At 38.9% G+C, this 22,748-nt stretch overlaps 1 protein-coding gene across 6 annotated transcripts in view; it reads right to left on the bottom strand.

The window, feature by feature from the left end:
* The window catches only part of FBXL2 (F-box and leucine rich repeat protein 2), a 110,676-nt gene that overhangs the window by 63,086 nt on the left and 24,842 nt on the right, over positions 1–22,748 (bottom strand). For 3 of the 6 annotated variants that reach the window (XM_049871174.1, XM_049871171.1, XM_049871172.1), the window contains exon 2: positions 19,549–19,841. Coding sequence is in view for 2 of the 6 variants with exons in the window: in XM_049871170.1 (XP_049727127.1) it covers positions 19,780–19,841 (62 nt within the window). In the remaining 4 variants the exon portion in view is untranslated. The remainder of the gene's footprint in view (positions 1–19,548; positions 19,842–22,748) is intronic. The other 3 variants (XM_049871170.1, XM_049871169.1, XM_049871173.1) reach the window with 2 other exon arrangements.

Genomic DNA, 22,748 nt, shown 5'->3' on the forward strand with positions numbered 1-22,748 from the left:
CAGTCCTGCTGGCAAGGCCATGCCTTGAAATTGACAAGGAGTTTGCTTATATTACAAGGTCAATTCCACAGAGATTTAGAGAGAAGAGGCAAGGAAGGGAACCTCAAGACCAAGAAGACCCTGGAGCAGAGCAGTTTGGACCCAGGGTTTCAGCGAGGGACACCTCCCAAAAGAGCTGTAATATGGGTCAAGGGCTGTAACACTGAAGACGGCAAGAGGCCCAGATGGGGCCTGGTGGCAGAACAGCCCAGAAAAGGCCCAGCAGTAGAGCTGGAGGGCTGAGACAGTCTGCACAGCTGAATAGTCTGCTACACTGGCTACGAGCTAGGCCAGATAGGAGTAGAGGGGCTGAGTGTGAGGAAGCCAAAGACAGAGACACCCATGCATGGCCAAGAGGGGATGTGCACAACAGAGAGGAGCCTGCTCACATGGCCGAGAAAGGAGAACTTGCACGGAGAAGGGCTAGCTAGCATGGTAGAGATCTGCTAGCAGCAGAGAGAGCTGTGCTGGTTGGAAGCTGTTCTGCACTGAAGGGAAGGATGTGCTCCCTACCTCTGAGGAGCCTTCCAAACCTCACCTATGTATTTCCTAATCCTGACCCCGATCCCAAGTCATTCCCATTACTTCCCAGTTGATCCTGATTCCGATTTGTAGCCTGTTACTCCCCAAAGATAGCACATAACTGAGTATTATATATGATTTCTGTGTGGTTACTGCAACAAATTATCAAACCCAGAGAAGGAGAGAGTGCTGTGAAGGGGGGAAGACTCGTGTCAGAAAACGGTGAAGAAATTGAAGAGCGGAGGTATATCTGACCTCCACCTCAGACGAATCAGCTTTGTGCTGATCCTGATTCTTCTCCCTCGGGAATTTAGACAGTTCTTGACAATGCATTAAAGGTTCTAAGTCCATTTACTGAGGAAAGAAGAGTCTCTTCACTAAATTGTGCTCATAGAATTGTATTTCCATATACAGAAGAATAAAGAAGAATCCATGCCTCACACCATACACACAAAAACCAATTCAAAATGAATCAAGGACCATTTTGATGTGAAAACTAAAACCAGAAAATTTTTAGAAGAAAACACAGGGGAGTGGCTGAGTGAACTGGTTTTTAATGATATATTATCAGATATGACAACAAAAGCACAAGCAGCAAAAGACAAAATAGATAAACGAGACCTCAAAAATTAGATACTGTGTTCATCAAAGGGTTTGTCTTAGTTATCTAATGCTGCTATAACAGAATACCAAAAGTGAATGGCTTTAACAAAGAGAAACTAATTCTCTCACAGTCTAGTAGGCTACAAGTCCAATTCAGGGCATCAGCTTCAGGGAAAGGCTTTCTCTCTCTGTCAGCTCTGGAAGAAGGTCCTTGTCATCAATCTTCCTCTGGATGAAGAGCTTTTCTGCAGGTTCAAAGGATAAGCTATTCTCCTGGCTCTTGTTTCTTGATGATATGAGGTTTCCCTGTCTCTCTACTCCTTATCTTTTTCTTTTTTTTTAATCTCAAAACAGATTCACTTAAGACACAGTCTAATCTTGCAGACTGAATCCTGCCTCATTAACATAGTTACTGCTAACCCTACCTCATTAACATCATAGAGGAAGGATTTACATAGAAAAATCGTATCAGATTACAAAATGGTGGAATATCACACAATACTGGGAATCATGAACTAGACAAGTTGACATAAATTTTTGAGGGACACAATTCAATCTATTAACAGGATTTCCTCAACAAAGTGAAAAGAAAATTTACAGATCAGGAGAAAATTTCAGAAACCATATATCCAATAAGGGCCTAACATCAAAAATATATATCACACTTCTACAACTTAACAATAAAAAGACAACCCAATCAAAAAATGGGCGAAGGACTTGAACAGACATTTCACCGAAGAGGATATTCAAGTGAATGACCCAAATCAAAACTAAATCCACTGTCACTGAGTCGATTCCAACTCACAGCAACCCCCATAGGATTTCCAAGGCTGTAAATCTGTACAGAAGGAGACTGCTACATCTTTCTCCTGCAGAGCGGCTGGTGGTTTCAAACTGCAGCCTTTCAGTTAGCAGTCAATCACCTTAACCACTACACCACTAAGGTTCATGAGGTTTAAAGAAAGAGGCCGTCTTCATAACACAAAAGTGCAAGATGAAGCAGCCAGTGCTGATGTAGAAGCTGCAGCAAGTTACCCAGAAGATCCAGCTGAGGTAACTGATGAAGGCGGCCACACTCAACAGATCTTCAATGTAGACAAAACAGCCTTACACTGGAAGACGATGCAGTCTAGGATTTTCACAGCTAGAAGAAGAGAAGTCAATGCCTAGCTTCAAAGCTTCGAAGGACAGACTGGCTCTTATCAGAGGCTAACGCTACTGGTGACTTTAAACCAATGCTCACTTACCATTCTGAAAATCCTACGGCCCTCAAGGATTATACTAAATCTACTCTGCCTGTGCTCTATAAATGGAACAACCAAACCTGGACGACAGCACATCTGTTTACAACATGGTCTACTGAATCGTAGTGGTTAAGAGCTATGGCTGCTAACCAAAAGGTTGGCAGTTTGAATCCACCAGGCGCTCCTTGGAAACCATATGGGGCAGTTCTACTCTGTCCTATAGGGTTCGTATGAGTTGGAATTGACTCAAGGACAACAAGTTTGGTTTTTTGGTTTTTTTTTTTGGTTGAGACCCGCTACCTAGAAAATGAGATTCCTTTCAAAATATTACTGTTCATTGACAATGCACCTGGTCACCCAGGAGCTCTGAGGGAGAGGTACAAGCAGATTAATGTTGTTTTCATACCTGCTAACACAACATTTATTCTGCAGTCCACGGATCAAGGAGTAATTTTGACTTTCAAGTCTTATTATTTAAGAAATAGTAGCCATAGACAGTGATTTCTCTGATGAATCTGGGCAAAGTAAATTGAAAACCTTCTGGAAAGGTTTCATCCATCTAGATGCCAATAAGAACCTTCATGATTCACAGGAAAAACCAAAAAATCCATTGTCTTTAAGTCGATTCCGACTCATAGCAACCCTATAGGACAGAGTAGGGCTCCCCCACGGGCTTTCCAAGGAGCAGCTGGCAGATTCAAATTGCCTACCTTTTTGGTTAGCACATGTAGCTTGCTGTAGGTCTTAACAACTGCACCACCCCAGTGATTCATGAGAGGAGATCAAAGTATCAACATTAGGGAGCCAACAAGGCACTACAGACAGAAGCACCATGCCGTCCCTCTGCAGCACAGACCCAAAAAACGAAGTGAAACAGATACAAATGTCAATCCTGGATCAAATGACGGAATAAAGCCATCAAATGAAGGAATAAAGAACTCAATCAAGCTCCAAATGGAATAAGAAACTTACAGACAACAGAGAACAACGAGAGCTACAGGGTGGAGGTCCCCTACAAGCTAATGCGGCACAGATTTGCCATCTTGGACTACAGCTACCAAGGAATGCGGACAGGGAGTATGGGAACGCAACTTCACAGGAGCTCCCAACAGGAGACAGAGTACCTGGTAACCAGGGATACATGCTTTCCCAATCCCCACCCCTCTTCCCTGTACAAGCCTCTGCTGCTGTCCAGCAGGGTCACAGTCGCTCCACCAGAGAGATACCAGCTCACTGCTGCCCAGGTCTGCCCCACCCCACTGGCCAGCCCCTTCAGCGCCATTTTCTACTTATTTATTTATTTATCTTGCTTCTCTCTCTCCCCCTTATTTTCTTTCCTTTCTCCTGCCCAGTTAGCCCTGTGTGCCATCCCCTCCCTTTCTTGATGGGCTGTGATTTTTTGGTTTACTTTGTTCTTTTCTTTCCTCTTTCTTTTATTCTGTTTCTTCTCTCTCTCCTTTTCTTTCTCCTGCTCATCCAGCCCTGTACACTGTTCTCACCCTTCTCGAGGGACCATGCTGTACCACCCAGCTATAGAATAACTGCACATGGCCTCCCTGGATCTGCACCACCATCTCTAACTGGCTCCCTCAGCACCATTTTATTAGTAATTTTTTCCCTTTTTTTTGTTTCTTTTCTCTCTCCCTTCCTTCCTTTCTCCCACCCACCTAGCCCTGTGTACCACCTCCCCCCTCTTGGTGGGCTGTGTTGTACCATTCAGCTGGAAAGCCTCTGGCACGTGGCCTCCCCAGATCTGCGCCGCTTGCACAGGATGGCTCCCTCAGTTCCCTATTTTTTATTTTTATCTTTCCTCTTCTCCCTCCCACCTAGGCCCCAAACTGCCTCCACCCCATCATCACAAGCAATGCCAAGCCATATATCAACAGAGACATCAACTCATCACCACCCCAATTCTACCACGCCCCAGTGGCTGGCTCCCCGATCACCATATATTTTTTGTTGTTGTTTTTATTATTTTAATTATTTTTCTTTGTTGGTTTCTCCTCTCATTCCCCTCTTTATTTTCCTTTCTCCTGTCCACCTAACCCCATGTGCCATCCACACCTCCTCTCGACAAGACGAGCCACACCACCTGGCTAGGGTGCCACTGGCACAGAGCCGCGGTAGGTCTGTTCCACCCCCACCTGCCAAATCCAACCACACCATTTTATTTACTTATTTTTGTGTTTTTTTTCTCTTCTTTCACCCACTCACTTAGTTCCACATATCACATCCACTCCCTTCCCTCCTGCCTGTTGGCACGGTGCGCTTAGTGCTGCACTCCCAGGACCCCATCCTGCACTGTGCTCTGGCCCCACCCCATCGGCCCTATTTTGAGCAGCAAACTACCCATTCCCACCCCTCCACCCGCACTGGATACACCTTGCTGCACCACAGCTGAGTGACTAGCCCTGCCTACCTGTACAAGGTGGTGAGAAGTATCATGCTCACAGGTGAGCAAGCGACAAAACACACCCAGCCTGCTTTCCCAGAAATAACCAAAATAAAACAAAAAAAGCAGGATGAAACAGTCAAATCTACAAGCAATAAACGAAAATAATTCCTGAATGTCCTGGAGAGAGCAGACAATATTAAAACATATTAAAAAACAGGAGAGGATGGCCCCAGAGAGCAACCAAAATAAAACATCAGATGACCTTCTGGCAGAAGAAAAGGCGCTGGAACTACCTGGTAAAATAGGGAATTAAAAACTTTAATATTCAGGGTTCTCCAACAGATGAAGGAAGATGCAGACAAAAAATTACGGAAAAATACAGCCAAAAATCAAGGAAATGACAGACAAAACAATGGAAGAATTCAAGAAAATGATACAGGAACAAAATGTCAAAATAAACAACCAATTAGAAATGATGCAAAAACAGCAGTAAGAAACCCAAAAGATAAAAGGTTTCAGAAATGGACAGTGTCAGAAAGTTTTAGGAGCAAATCTGAAACAATGGAAGGCAGGATCAGTGAAATTGAAGACAAATCCTTGGATACCACTTTGAGGAAAAATCAGAGAAAAGAACGAAGAAAAATGAAGAAACCCTGAGAATGATGAGTGATACATCAAAAGCAAAAATCTGTGTGTAATCAGAATTCCAGAACAGGGGGAGAAAACAGAAATCATAGAAAGGATCACTGACGATTTACTGACAGAAAACTTCCCTAATATCATGAAAGATGAAAACCTGACCATCCAAGAAGCTGAATGAACCCCATGTGAGAGAGACCCCAGATGAAAAACACCAAGACATATCATAGTCACACTTGCTAAAACCAAAGACAAAGAATCCTGAGAACAGGTCAAGAAAAGCGAAAAGTCACATATGGAAAGGAAAGAATAAGACTAAGCTCTGATTACTCAGCAGAAACCATGCAGGCAAGAAGGCAATGGGATAACATGTATAAAATCCTGAAAGAAAAAAATTGCCAACCAAGAATAATATACCCTGCAAAACTCTCACTCAATTATCATGGCAAAATGAGGACATTTCCAGATAAACAGAAATTAAGGGACTATGTAAAAGCCAAACCAAACTTACATGAAATTATTAAAGGGAGTCCTTTGGTTAGAGAACCAACAACATTAGACAACAACCTGAGTCTAGGATGCAAGACTACATCAGCCAGCTACCAACATAGGTAATGATCTCTCTCAAACAAAATTTAAAAATTTACAACAGGGTACCAGAGAGGTTGATCTGTAAATGACAAAAATATTAGAACAATAAAAGAGGGAATAAACGATATACTAAAACCAAACCAAACCCGCTGCCATCATGTCAATTCCAACTCATAGCGACCTTATAGATGATATAAGTATAGAATTTTCAAATGGAGAGGAAGTCAAGGTGAAAGCAAGCTATAGAAGACTGGTTCAAATTTAGCAAGATGGGGTAAATTTCAATGTAACCACAAAGAAAGTTAACAAACCTACTCATCAAAATAAAGAAGAAAAACAGTCTCAGTAAACACGAAGTCTACAAAAACAAAACAAACAAACAAAATCCACAATCAAAAGGAACACACCAACAGGGGAGGAACAAGAACAAAGAAAACATCAACATCCCCACAAAAAAAAGCACTACAAAATGACAGCAGTAACCTCATACCTATCAATAATAACAGTGAACCTAAACGGCTTAAATGCACAGAGAGTGAAAGAATGGATTAAAAAAACAGAACCCATCAATATGCTGTCTACAAGGGACACATTTTAGAAACAAAGACATATATACATATTAAAAATCAAAGGAGGTAAAATATGTATCAAGCAAACAGCAACCAAAAAATAGCAGGACTAGCAACAATAGCCTCAGATAGAATAGACTTTAAAACAAAATTCACCATAAAAGACAAAGAAGGGCATTACATAATGAGTAAAGGGACAATCCATCATGAAGAAGTAACCATAATAAATATCTATGCACCCAATGACAGGGCTCCAAAATACATTAAACAAACTAACAGTGCTGAAAAGAGGAATTGACAGTTCCACACTAATAATGGGAGACTTCAACACACTACTCTGGGTAAAGGACAGAACATCTAGAAAGAAACTCAACAAAAAGATACAGACGATCAAAAGATACAATCAACTAACTTGACCTCACAGACACATATAGAACACTCCACGCAACAGCAAAGTACACATTCTTTTCCAACACACATGGAACGTTTTCCAGAAAAGACCTCATCTTAGGCCACAAAGCAACCCTCAACAGAATCCAAAACATTGATATAATACAAAGTATTTTCTCTGATCATAATACCATAAAAGTAGAATAACAGGAAGAGGAAGGAAAAAAATCAAATACGTGGAAACTGATTAACACCGTGCTTAAAAACCACTGAGTAATAGAAGAAATCAAAGGTGGAATCAAAAAATGCACACGATCAAATAAGAATGAAAACATCATACTAAAACCTTTGGACATGCCAAAGGTGGCGGTCATAGGTCGATTTATAGCCATAGATGCACACATCAAAAAAAGGACAAAATCAAAACATTAGCTACAAATATGAAAACCTAGAGGAAATGGACAAATTTCTAGGAATACACTACCTACCCAAACTAACACAAACTGAAGCTGAAAATCTGAACAGACCTATAAGAAGAGATTGAAAAGCTAATAATAAAAAAACAAAACGAAAACTCCCAATAACAACAACAACAACAAAAAAGCCCTGCCTCATTTGGCTCCACTGGAGAATTCTACAAACATTCAGAGAAGAGCTTACATCAGTACTACTCAAACTATTTCAGAACACAGAAGAAGAATGGATACTTCCAAATTCATTCTATGAAGCCAGCAAAACCCTAATTCCAAAACCAGGCAAAGACACCACAAAAAAAAGAAAGAAAGAAAGAAAGAAAAAGAAAATTACAGACCAATGTCATGAATACAGATGCAAAAATTCACAATACTACCCAACAAAATTCAGCAATGTATCAAAAAAATAATATGCCACAACCAAGTGGGATTCATACCAGGTATGCAAGGATGGTTCAACATTAGAAAGTCAATCAACGTAATCCACCACACAGGTAAAAGAATCACATGGTTATCTCATTCAAAAGAGAAAAGGCATTGACAAAGTTCAACATCCATTCCTGATGAAAATTCTCAATAAAATTGGTATAGAAGGGAAATTCTTCAACATAATAAAAAACAAAATCAACAGCAAACATCATCCTTAAGGGAAAGAGGCTGAAAACATTACCCTTGAAAACAGGAACAAGACAAAGTTGCCCTTTATCACCATTCCCATTTAACACTGTGCTGGAAGTCCTAGCTAAAGCAATAAGGGAAGAAACAGAAATAAAGAGCATCCAAACTGGTAAGGAAGAAGTAAAACTGTCCCTATTTGTAGATGATATAATACCATACATAGAAAACCCAAAAGACTCCATGAGAAAACTACTAGAACTAACAAAGATTCAGCAGAGTAGCAGGACACAAGTTCAACATACAAAAATCAGCTGGATTCCTCTATACACCAATAAAGAGATCTACAAAAAGAAAATCAGGAAAGCAATACCATTTTATAATGGCTCCTAAAAAAATAAAATACTTAACAATAAATCTAACCAGGGGTGTAAAAGACCTATACAAAGAAAACTATAAAACACTACTGCAAGAAACCAAAACAGACCTACATAAATGGAAAAACATACCATGCTCATGGATAGGTAGACTCAACATTACGAAAATGTCAATTCTACCCAAAGCAATCTACAAATACTACACAATACTGATCCAAATACCAACACCATTCTTTAAAGATATGGAAAAACTAATCATTAACTTTATAAGGAAAGGGAAGGGGCCCCGGATAAATAAAGCACTATGGAAGAGGAAGAATAAAGTAGAAGGACTTGCACTACCTGACCTCAGAATCTACTAATCAGCTACGGCAGTCAAAATAGCATGGTACCGATACAACAACAGACACAGCAACCAATGGAACAGAACTGAGAACCCAGATATAAATCCGTCCTTCGACAAAGGCCCAGAGTCCATCAGATGGGGAAAAGCAGTTTTTGTTTTTTTTTTAACAAATGGTGCTGCAAAAACTGGATGTACATCTGCAAAAAAAAGAAACAGGACCCATACCTCACAGCACACACAAAAACTAATTCAAAGTGGATCAAAGACCTAAATTTAAAACCAAAAACTATAAAGGTCACAGAAGAAAAAAGAAGGTCAATGCTAGAGGCCCTAATACCCGGCATAAATAGGATCCAAATCATAACTAACAAGACACAAACATCAGAAGATAAGCTAGATAACTGGGATCTTCTAAAAATTAAACACGTATACTCATCAAAAGACTTCACCAAAAGAGTTAAAAGAGAACCTATAGACGGGAAAAATTTTGACTATGACAAACTCAACAAAGGTCTAATCTCAAAAATCTACAGGAAAATCCAACACCTCTACAACAAAAAAGAAAAATAATCCAGTTTAAAAATGGACAAAGGAGGACATGAATGGGCAAAGGACACTTCACCAAAGAAGACACTCAGATGGCTAACAGATACATGAGGAAATTCAAATAAAAAACACAATGAAATACCATTCTCACCATGACATTACTGACACAAGTCAAAAAAACAGAAAATAACAAATGCTGGAGAGGCTGCAGGGAGATTGGAATTCTTAAGCACTGCTGGTGGGAATACGAAATGGCACAACCATTTTGGAAAATGATATGGTGCTTCCTTAAAAAGCTAGAAATAGAAATACCACACAATCCAGCAATCCCACTCCTAGAAATACATCCTAGAGAAATAAGAGCTGTCACACAAATAGACATATGCACACCCACGTTCATTGCAGCATTATTCACAACAGCAAAACGATGGAAACAACCTAAGTGCCCATCATTAGAAGAATGGATAAACTATGGTACATACACCCAATGGAATGCTATGCAACAATAAACAATGATGAATCTTCGAAACGTTTCATAACACAGATAAATGTGGAGGGCATTACACTGAGTGCAATGAATCAATCACAGAAGGACAAATATTATATGACACCACTATCATAAAAACTCATGAAAAGGTTTACACACAAAAAGAAACAATCTTTGATGGTTACAAGGGAGGGGAGGAGTGAGGAGGGAGAAACACTTAGTGGACAATAGATAAGTGGTAACTATGATGAAGGGTAAAACAGTACACAATACTGGGAAAACCAGCATAACTTGACCAAGGCGAGGTCATGGAAGCTCCACAGACACATTCAAATTCCTTAAAGGACCGAATTACTGGGCTGGAGGCTGGGGACCATGGTCTTGGGGAATTTCTAGCTCAATTGGCATAACATAGTCTATTAAAAAAAAATACTCTACATTCTACCTTGGTGAGCAGCATCTGGGTCTTAAAAGCTTGAGAGTGGACATCTAAGATACTCCACTGGTCTCACCCCATCTGGAGCAAAAGAGAATGAAGAAAACCAAAGACACAAGGGAAAGATTAGTCCAAAGGACTAATGGACCACAACTACCACAGACTCCACCAGACTGAGTCCAGCACAAACTAGATAGCACCTGGCTACCACCACCAACTGCCCTGATAAGGATCACAATAGAGTATCCTGGACAAAGCTGGAGAAAAATGTAGAACAAAATTCTAACTCATGAAAAAAAAATAATAAAAAGCAGGCTTACTGGTCTGACAGAGACTGGGGAAACTCTGAGGGTATAGCCCTTGGACTCCCTTTTAATTCAGTATTGAAGTTACTGCTGAGGTTCACCCTTCAGCCAAAGATTAAATGGGCCCATAAAACAAAACAGGACTAAATGGGTATACCAGCCCAGGGGCAAGGACTAGAAGGTAGAAAGGGACAGGGAAGCTGATAATGGGAGAAGGGGAGAATGTCGACATGTCACAGGCGTAGCAACCAATGTCACAAAACAATATGTGTATTAATTGTTTAATGAGAAACTTATTTGCTCTGTAAACCCTCATCCAAGATACAATTAAAAAATATCTAAAGTGGGTAAAAATGAACTACAATGTCTAAGGATACACATTTGGGTGACAAATCTATAAAGAAATGAAATACAGTGACAAGCACAAAAATCAAGATCACAGAAGAAATAATGGAAATTGATAAATACTTGAAATTGAAAGATAAGAAAAACAAATTTAAATATCTGTAGAACGCAACAAAAGTGGAACTTTGAGTTTATTGCCAAGAAGGCTGAAAATAAGCTCAATGTCCAACTTATGAAGGTAGCAAAAATAACAGAATAAACTCAAGAAAGAAAAATGGCATTTAAAAAGATATGAACAAACATTGTTAAAAGGGGGGAAAAAAATTAGAAAAGAATAAAGCCAAAGGCTGGTTCTTTGAAAAGAGGAACAAAGTAGGTAAAGTTCTAATAACACTGATCAAGAAAGGAAAGAGTAAACACTTGAACAAAATTGTATTACAAATGAAAGTACATTACAATAAACGCTGCAGACTTTAAAAAGATAACAAAAAAATCTTTCAAGACAATTTTAAAATTCAGATGAAATGGATAAATTTCTAGAAAAATAAAACTAGCAAAAGTGACTCAAGAAGAAATAGAAAGTTTGAAAAATCCTATTAGGCAAAGTAATTAAATTTTTCTACAAAGAAAATTTCAGGTTCAGATAATTTTATAGTTATATTAGGCTTTCAAGGAATAGTTAATATGAAGACAAAGGCTCTTCCAGAGACCAGGAAAAAAGTGAACACTCCCAAACTCAATTCTATGAGGCTTGTAAAACTTTGATTTCAAAACAGATAAAGAAAATATAAGAAATAAACATACAGGCCCTTATCACTCAAAAATACAGATGCCTTACCAAGTACGTGGTATTCACGCACAGAAAAATGGAACAGAATAAAGACTCTAGAAATAAATGCACACATATATGACAGAGAAACCCTGGTGGCATAGTGGTGAAGTGCTACGACTGCGAACCAAAGGGTTGGCAGTTCAAATCTGCCAGGCACTCCTTGGAAACTCTATAGGGCAGCTCTACTCTGTACCTATAGGGTCGCTTTGCGTCAGAATTGACCCAACGGCACTGGGTTTGGTTTTTTTGGTTTGGTATATGACAAAGGTGATATGGCATTCCTTGGGAGGAAAGAAGGAACTGTTTAACACATGACGCTAAAAAAAAAATTGATAGCGCATTTGGAAAAGAAAATAAAGACCTACACCAGAGTAATTACAAACTGAAACGTCAAAAACAAAAATTTTGACCTTTCAGAAGAACACGCATGTGAATATCTCTCGGTCTTCAGGGTGAAGAAATTCCTAACGAAGCACAAAAAGCACCAGCCATAAAAGAAACAGCTAATAAATCTGACTTCATGAAGGGTGTTTCTTCATGAAAAGACACCTTAAAAATATAAGAAAACAAGTTATGAGCTGGGAGAAATTACTTGTAAGATAAACCTTAATCTCAGCACAAATACTACTGAGAATATAAACTAAAAAAAAAAAAAAAACTCCTACAAATAACTCAATAGGCAAAAAGCAAACATGATTTCACAGAAAAGAAATACATGTGGCTGATAAACACGAACGGATGCTCGACGTCACTAGAATTCAGGGAAATGCAAATAGAGAGCACAATGCGATGCCATTCTACACTTCAGTGGTAAAAATTACAACATGAAAATACTAAGTGTTGGAAAGGAAATGACTCAACTGACTCTCTTACCCATTGCTGGTATGAATACAAATTGGTAAGGCCGCTTTGGAAAAACAATACTGTAAAGTTAAGTATTTGTATAGCCTATGACTCCTGGCAATGCCACTCCTGGAGAAACTCTTGGACACGTATACCAGGAGACAGCTACAAGAACGGCAGCACTATTTTCATTAACAAAACGCTGGGAAGGATCCAAGTACTCATCAACAGGGAAATTAAGAAGTAAATTTTGGTGTATTCACCTAATGGAATACCATTCAGCAGTAAAAATGAATGAGCCAAATAGACCAGCATGGATCACTCTTAGTAACACAATTTTTATGTGTCTCAAAAAATATATGTTTTTACACCTAATAAACAAGCAAACGCAAACACTGTTTCTTGTTGTTGTTCATAGGCACCGTCGAGTCGGGTCCACCTCATAGAGACCCTGTGTACCACAGAATGGAACATGGCCTGGTCCTGCGCCATCCTTACAATCGTTGTTATGCCTGACCCCACTGTTGCAGCCACTGTGTCAATCCATCTCATTGAGGGTCTTCCTCTTTTCCACTGACCCTGTACTTTACCAAGCACGATGTCCTTCTCAAGGGACTGATTGCTCCTGACAACGTGTCCAAAGTATGTAAGACGCAGTCTCACCAACCTTGCTTCTAAGGAGCATCCTGGTTGTACCTCTTCCAAGACAGATTTGTGTGTTCTTTTGGCAGTCCACAGTATATTCAATATTCTTTGCCAACACCGCAATTCAAAGGTATCAATTCTTCTTCAGTCTTCTTTATTCACTGTCCAGCTTTCACATGCATATGATGTGATTGAAAATACCATGGCTTGGGTTAGGTGCACCTTAGTCTTAAAGGTGACATTTTTGCTTTCCAACACTTTAAACAGGTCCTTTGAAGCAGATTTGTCCAATGCAACGCGTCTTTTGATTTCTTGACTCTTGCTTCCATGGCTGTTGATTGTGGATCCAAGTAAAATGAAATCCTTGACAACTTCGATCTTTTCTCCATTTATCATGATGTGGCTTCTTGGTCCAGTTGTGAGGATTTTTGTTTTCTTTATATTGAGGTATAATCCACACTGATGGCTGTGATTTCTGATCTTCATTAGTAAGTGCTTCAAGTCCTCTTCACTTTCAGCAAGCAAGATTGTGCACCATCTGCATAACACAGGTTGTTAATGAGTCTTCTTCCAATCCTGATGCCTCATTCTTCTTCATATAGTCCAGCTGCTCGGATTATTTGGTCAGCATACGGATTGAATGGGTACGGTGAAAAGATACCCTGATGTACACCTTTCTTGACTTTAAACCACTCAGTATCCCCTTGTTCTGTCTGAACAATTGCCTCTTGATCTATATAGAGGTTCCTCATGAGCACAATTAAGTGTCCTGGAATTCCCATTCTTCGCAATGTTATTATGCATAATTGGTTACGATCCACACAGTCGAATGCCTTTGCATAGTTAATAAAACATAGGTAAACATCCTTCTGGTATTCTCTGCTTTCAGCCAGGATCCATCTGACATTAGCAATGATCTCCCTGGCTCCACATCCTCTATTGAATCTGGCCTGAGTTTCTTTTGAATGATCATCAGCAAAATTTTGCTTGTGTGTGATATTAACGATTTTGTTCGATAATTCCCACATTCAGCTAGATCACCTTTCTTGGGAGTAGGCATAAACATAGATCTCCTCCAGATGGTCGGCCAGGTAGCTGTCTTCCAAATTCCTTGGCATAGACAAGTGAGTACTTCTAGCGCTGCATATGTTTGTTGAAATATCTCAATTGAAATTCCATCAATTCCTGTAGCCTTGTTTTTCGCCAAAATAAAAATTATTTTAAAAAGGAATCAAACAATTTTAAGGGCATTTTTCTCTGTACACTGAAGAAACCGGCCATTGTTTATAACATGAATTCTAATTATTTCACTCATGACTGTGCTATTTCTCTCTGGTATGGCATTTTTTGCCGTATTTTCAGAGAGACAAATTAACCAATCTTTTCTGTTGTAACTACTATATCCAATGTTTTTAAATCAACAGGTCTCTAAAATAACTTGCCAGGAATCAGACATTAGGGCAGAATGTATCTAGTTCTATCCTTCCTTATCTGCAGAGTTTCATTGATGTTTCAAGCCATTTCAATGTAGATAAAAAAAAAATCCAAAGGCGCTATAAAGGTTTTAATGTACAAGGATTACTCCAACTTGGACTAAGGAAAATTTGCTTCTGTCATGATTTGGACTTAAATGCCAACCCTAAAATAGTGTAAAATAAGGTAGAGACGTCATAAAAAGGCCTTTTAAGCTTCTGCATCTTACTTTGCCTCAGGCAACGTAAAAACATAACAAGAAAAACAAACAAACCCTTTAACAACAACAAAATAATCTACCCAGATATTAGAAAACTTGAAGTTGTAGTGTGTATCCCCAAAAGAATATCTTACCTGTGAGGCTGCCTTGGAATACAGACAAAGCAGCAAGCGTCACAGACAGCAGGAGGTAGAGCCACCAGCCTTTGCAAAGGTACCTGGAGTGCTGAAACCGGTCAGCAGGCAAGAACGCCCTCTCAATGGTACACCCACAACAGGAGGAGCCCCTTACTACACTGCTCCCCAAGGTTCTGCGCTTACAGGCAAGCACTGGGCTGTAGCTTAATGATTCCAACAAAACCCACAATTTCACTCATGGGATTGGCTTACACATTTTGAAAAAGGAATACCTGAAAATTTAAACACTACTCATTTTATAATTTTCCCTATCAGATTCAACTACTAAAAGTGCTAAATTGTATGTAATTGTGTAGTTCATTTCATATTGCCCCAAATTATTAGATGCAGCCCCCTCATTTGAGGCAAGTAAACCTTCCTTCATCCGCCAACACACACCACGAGTACTTAGTTTTGCAACGTATACATGTTAAGGTTAAAAAGGAAAGACATCACATAAATTACATAAATGATGGCTTAGGGTTTTTTTTTTTTTTTTTAATCTGCCTTAAGAGATTTCTTTCACTATTATTTCTTACTAACAAGGGCTTTGTCTTCTCAGAATGTCGTGAACTATCTACTGCAGGTATCAGTCATCTCCTGTGCATCTTCATTTCATCAGTAACATGAACGCAACCATAAAAGAAATCAAAACTTAGGTCAAACGAACTAGTATTAAAATTCATAATCTGAGTTTTAGGCCAAGAGCCAACTCACATAGACTTCTTTTCTCAAAAAAGCAATGGTTCTTTCCAAGATACTGTCATTTTTATAATACCAAAACTATTATCAGTTGTCACACCACCACCACGAATCTGCTTCAGCCCTAGTAGTTGTTAGTTTAATATAAATCGTAGTACACGTTTCCACTGAAATGGAACTAGTCCATCTTGATTCAGATTCTTCTTCTACGTAGACTTACTTCTTCTACGTAGACTTACTTCTTCTACGTAGACTTACTTCTTCTACGTAGACTTACTTCTTCTACGTAGACTTACTTCTTCTACGTAGACTTACTTAATAATCAGGTCTTCACTGAGATACTTTTAGCAATAGCAGACATTAAGATTCATACCAGGACAGCTTGCTTTATGAGTTGTTGCATTAAAACTGACTGCAGCAACAAATATCATTTATTAAGTATTCAGGCATCCAGAATTGATATTAGTTAATAGCCCTAAGGGTTAACATTTATTAAGCACCAAGTACTCCATACTGGTAGCAACAACCCCACAGAGTAAGAAATTACCACTTGACAGATGATGAAGTTAAGGCTCAGAGAAACAATTCACTTAGCTAAGGCCGCACAACTAACATACGGGCAGAACTGAAATGGCACCCCAGAAAGTTTGGCTTCAGAAGTAACACAGACAATAATGATGAGCACAAGCATACGCAAAGGCAAACTGACTCACTACACGTTACCACAAATTAAATATTCCCATTGTCGTAAGCATTATATAACTGAATCCCCAGAAAGCATAAAACCACAAGCTGTTTGTTGAGCTGTGTGCGAGCAAAGGGCAGAGAGGAAGAACGTGACTAACCATTAATTTATGAGTGAAGGCTGGGTAGAAATAGCAAAACTGTAAAAAGTTGTTTAGTAACAAAGTAAGGACAGGAGGTGGAAGGAATCTGTGGGTTAACAGCACTGTGTATTCCTAAAATCACCAATAAGACGATTAGACGAAAGGGACATTAACAGAGTTTTCTGAGCGGGTTCAAAGCAATAGAAAGAGATGAAAAGAAGCACAGCCATCAGGTCAAAGGTTCCCAGGTAGAAGCTGCAGCCTCACCTGGTGTGCCTGGGAGTGGAAACCAGTGAGAATTTAAGAGGTGGTAACAGATGGCAGTCAAAGACGGCGGAAGAGAAAATGACCTTGGCTGAAAGCAAATACGGTTATTATAAAAGTCAAAGAATTCACTCTATTGATGAAGTCAGACCAAAGGTGAAAAGGAATTCAAGAAAACAGACAAGAGTCTGCACTGTCACAAAGAAGTCTACAATACGAAGTAAAAAGGTGAGCCTACGGAAGACCAAAAGTAGAAGACATCATTTAACTGAGCTGAAAATAATCAAGACGTAAGTTCCACGAGGGTGGGGACTTTGTTGCTCTCACAGTTGTGAAATTAACAGAAGATGAAGATAGCTGCTTTGGTAGCCTGGTTCAAACTCTTCTTCAAAGTCTCGCTTAGAAAGGCTAGAGCTAGGGAATGGGAGAGGTGCTATTACTGGGAAGAGAAACTCTCAGAATAAAATGGCAGAAATGATTGAAGTCCACCAAAAACTAAATAAACAAAAAACCAAAAATACCATGGTTGGCTAGAGTTAATTCTGAGATCCCTGAGTCAGCGACCTGTAGTAGCAGTACTTCAAATTCCTCTTACAGGCTCCAAAATAAGATCAGAAGTGGGGACGTGAATCTATGAAGAGACATGTTATGAACATTTGCTCCCAAATGGCAAATCCTTTGTGAAAAATGATCTATGTATGAGCCTTGTGGTGTGATTCAAAAGCTATAACTAGTGATGACAGCCTCCAGGATCCTTAATTGCTGTGTTCATCATAGGTCTTTAACAGAACTAAAATTATTTCTAAGATTTCAGTTTAGAAATCACACTATCACAAAAAGTGATATAATTCCTTAATTCTTTACTAGTCTTTTATATGGCCTATCCTCACCTCCCGCTCCTTTTTTTCCCAACAGGTACAAACCGCACTATGGCTGAATAGAGTGTAAAAGCTACTCTACTGGAAGTGAAAAAATATTAAATTAATATCCTGAGTCAAAGAGAGCAACAGTAATCATGCAAACGTTGGAGTTAATGACATCCCAGGGTTGAGTGACTAACATGGGCCAGCCTGAAGCTGGCTATGGTTCCCCAGAGTAAGGATGTCCTACTCATATTAGAGCTAGACGTCTGTGCTAGAACAATGTTCTGGCGAGGGGCGGACCCTGCACAATTCTATGGACACCATCCACAGTGAGGTCTGTTGTGGGCGGCGTTCCCTGCGATTGCAGGTGCCTACCATAATCCAGCAATATTGGTTTTGACAGTTTGCTGTGTTTGATCAAGACCTCATGGGTTTATATGATATACAAACCTGCCTTCCTTTTCACAGCTTTCTTTAAGACGATCTAAAATGTCCAAGAATATTCTATGCATCCAAACAAATACTGGTTTTATTGGATAAAACATAGTTGTGACATTTTTCGTACGATCCTGTCAATTTTTTTTTTTTATACTGAGTAGAATGAGCTCACGACAACAGTGTCAAATAATACAGGAGGCTAAGGAAAAAACCCACTGACACCCCTGAAATGTGACCACCATCACCAAGCTGAGTCCTCACACCAGAGCCCTGGTGGTGCAGCAGTTAAGGGCTCAGCTGCTAACCAAAAGCTAGGCAGTTCGAATCCACCAGCTGCTCCTTGGAAATCCTATGGGTCAGTTCTACCCTGCTCTTCAGGGTCACTATGAGTCAGAATCGACTTAACAGCAAGGTTTGGTTTTCATTTTTAATCGGCGGCATTTACAGAGTGACTCTGTGGTAGATTCAGGGACAGATAAAAAGAATTACTCCCAATTATGAAACAAAACTCTTACTCATTCCCCAAGTGTTAAAATGAGACTTAGCTAGGTAAGGGAATAGAGTCATCTGGTCAATCTCTTACTCTCGGTCAGCATTTCCCCCAAGTTGCCCCTGCGACAGGAAAAGGCCTCCATGGTCAGGAAGTTTGAAATGCCACGACTGCCCATCTTAGAGCATCACCATGCACGTTAGCCTACGATGGCTCTGAGAAGTCCTAAAGTCAGAAAACTGGTTTGTTTAACCCAGTGTTTCCCACACTTAGTTGTCGTGGAATCTGTTTCTTGTTCTGTTTTGTGGATATCGGCAAAATGAGCAACTGAGTCTGGGAAATGCCATTCGAAGATCACCATGTATATGTGTATTAATTTTTGTAAAGAGTTAAAATGTAACAGTACCCAAAACCAAAATAAGATTTCTTTGATGATTCTAGAGTACTAAAGAAAAGGGCAGTACCTCAGGGTCACCCAATGTTGGATCAGAGTTTTACTTGGTAAAATGACAAGCAAAATAACGTTTACTGCATATACAGCGATGCTAGAAATAAACAGAAACCAAAAAGCCTGTTTTATAATACTTGTTGTCAGGACATAATTCTCATGAAATGAGTAAAAACAAATCAACATTTCGGATTGACAGCATTTTAAGTGCTTAATGAGAATATATAAGGGCTGTTCTTATTTTCTGCACTCATTTTAAAACCCATTTATCAGAAAACACCTAAAAGTCTGTGACTTTAGGAGCTCACAACCCTAGCGATAACTTCTCTTCATATTGCTGGCTACATTACAGTTATCTACTGATAGCAGACAATGGCACCTACTGACGGTTATCACAATACTTACCACATTACAAAAAGAATCCAGACCAATGCTATGTACATACTTTAGTACATTCTGGATTAGACCAAGTAAAATTTAACAACAAGCTGAACAGCATTCTATAAAACAAAAACAAAAAGTCAGTTAGGCTACTTCTGTCTGTTTTTCTCTGCTATGGACTCACAGTGAGAAAGAAGATACTCATGGAACTTGACTGATCAAATTTAACTCTACCTAAAACATACCTACACTTACCTTAAGAGAAGTTCTTTGGGTAACTTTTTGTTAATGAGGCCTTCATCACTGTTTGAGAAAACCTGGAAGGAAAAAAAGAAAAGTTGTTAAAATGTTTTTTTAACCTACACTAAAAAACAAAAACATTGCTAAATTTTTTTGTATCAAATAGAACAGCCCAATCACTGCCCCACAGATATAATTATACTAATTTCATGAAGCCACTATACTCCAAAATTGATGGATATAAAACACATACACAACATGAACAAACTGTGAAAACATTATGCTAAGTCAAAGAAACCAGACATTCCATTGACATTAAGCGTCCAGAAAAGGCAAATCCATGGAAAAAGAAAATAGATTCTTGGTTGCTAAGGGTTGGGGAGTGACTGTTAACTGGTATGAGGTTTCTTTTTGGATTAACGAAAATGTTCTTGTATTACACAGTTGTGATGATTGCACAATTTTGCGAATACACTAAGACCTACTGAAATGTGCATTTTAAAAGGGTGAAATTACTGGTATGTGGGTAATATCTCAGTAAGAAATATACAAGAACATATAACCACAACCCACCAAACTAATTCTGCCGGCTGCAAAAGTAGAAACACTGTTATAAATAGTTCCCTACATTCATTTTCAAAGTAGTGTCAGCGATGAGTCATAGTGGTATGTGAGACTAAACCAAAAAAACCGCCATCAAGTCAGTTCCAACTCATAGCAACATCCCAGGTTTCCAAGGCTGTAAACCTCTATGGAAGCAGACTGCCACATCTTTCTCCCTTGGAGCCGCCGGTGGTTTCCAACCGCCGACCTTTTGGTTAGCAGTCCATCACCTTAGCAACTGCGCCACTAGGGTGTGGCAAGATTAACACTTATCAAGTGCCTACTGTATTCCAAGCTCTCATAAACTGAGAAACCAAACCCGTTGCAGTCAATTCCAACTCACAGGGACCTTACAGCTTCTGTAAACACTGTATCAGATTATTTATCTAAATTATCTTATTTAATCTAGCTCCTTGACGTGAACACCTAGCTTACTGATTTGAGATCTATCTTTTTTTTAATGTAGGCATTTACAGCTGCGAATTTCTGAGTATTGCTTTCACTACATCACATAAGTTTTGATATGTTATATTTTCCTTTTCATTTATCTGTATTTTCTAATTATCTTTGAGATTTCTGTTTTGATCCATTGGTTAACTGTGTGTTGTTTATTTCCCACATATTTGTAAGTTTTCCAGTTTTCCTTCTGTTACTGCTTCAAGCTTTAGTCTGCTGTGGTCAGAGGAGATATCTTGAATAACGTTAATCTTCTTAAATTTGAGACTTTTGCGGGGCTTAACTTGTGCACTAAACGAAAATGTGCTTTCTACTGCTGGGTGGAGTGTTCTATAAATGTCTATTAGGTCTAGCTGGTTTATACTGTTGTTCAGTTCTCTATCTCCCTATTGATTTTCTGTCTAGATGTTCTATTCATTATTCAAAGTGGGGTACTGAAATCTCCCACTATTGTTGTAAAACCGCTCATTTCTCCCTTCAGTTCTGTCAATGTTTGCATCACATATTTTAGGGATCTGTTGTTTGGGTACAGATGTTAACAACTGTTATGTCTTCTTGATAAACCGACCCTTTTACCAACACTTAATGGCCTTCTTTGTCTCCTGAAACAATTTCTCACTTAAAAGTCTACTTTGTCTGATACTAGAATAGTCACTCAGTTCTCTTTGGTTAATATTTGCATGGAGTGTTTTTTTCTATTGCTTTACTTATTTGTTTCTTTGGATCTAAACTGAACCTCTTGTAGACAGCCTGTATTTGGATCATGAGTTTTTATCCATTCTGCCAGTCTCTGTCTTTTAATGGGTCAGTTTAATCCTTTTACATTTATAGTGATTAATGATAAGGAAGGACTTACTTCAGCCATCTTGCTATTTGTTTTCTGTATTACTTATGCCTTTTTGTTCCTCAATGCCTCCAATACTGCCAATTTTTGTATTTGATTTTTTTCAAGTGTGCCATTGTTATTTTCTTTTCTATATATTTTTAATTGTTCTTCTATTGCTTACCACGGAGACTAAATTAACATTTAAATTTTATAACAATCTTCTTTGAACTGACATGAACTTAACTTCAACAGCATATAAAACTGCTTCTATACAGTTCCATTCCCCCCCTTTATGTTGCCACTGTCACAAATTACATCTTTATATATTGTGTGTTCATTAACATACATTTACAATTATTGTCATATGCATTTGTCTTTAAAATCATGTAAGAAAGAAAAACAGGAGTTACAAATCAAAAATGCAATGATCTGGCTTTTATATTTGCCTATCTAGTTACCTTTAGCGTAGCTCTTTATTTCTCCATATGGCTCTGGGTTATTTTCTAGTGTTCCCTCATTTCAGCCTGAAAGACTTCCTTCAGAGCTGGTCTACTGGTGATGAACTCCCTCAGTTATCTTAATTTCTCCTTTCCTGAAGGATAGTTTTGTCAGATATAGAAATCTGCTGACAGGGTTTGTTTTTCACCCTTTCAGTTTTTCAAACAAGTCCTCTCACTACTTTTTGGTCTTCATGGTTTCTGATAAGAAATTGCCTGTTAATCTTATTGAGGATCCCCTGTACGTGATGAGTTGCATTCTCTCTTGCCACTTTTGAGACTCTCTGTATTTGTCTTTCAATAATTTGAATATAGTGTGCCTCAATATGAATCTCTTTAAGTTTATCTGGCTTGCCTGGAGTTTGCTGAGCTTCTTGGATGTGTACATGACACGATAGACATGAGTCTTTTGTCAAATTTGGAAAGTTTTCAGCCATTATTTCTTCAAATATTCTTTCTGTCCTTTTCTCCTTCTTTGGCTTAACAGTATCCCAGAGGTCCCTTAGGCTCTGTTCACTTTTCTTCACTCTTTGTTTTTGCTCCTTGTTGTTGTCGTTAAGCACCACTGAGTTAGTTCCGACTCACAGCAACCCTATGTACAA

The sequence above is a fragment of the Elephas maximus genome, chromosome 27 (assembly GCF_024166365.1).
Source record: "Elephas maximus indicus isolate mEleMax1 chromosome 27, mEleMax1 primary haplotype, whole genome shotgun sequence".
In the NCBI taxonomy this organism is placed as follows: Eukaryota; Metazoa; Chordata; class Mammalia; order Proboscidea; family Elephantidae; genus Elephas; species Elephas maximus.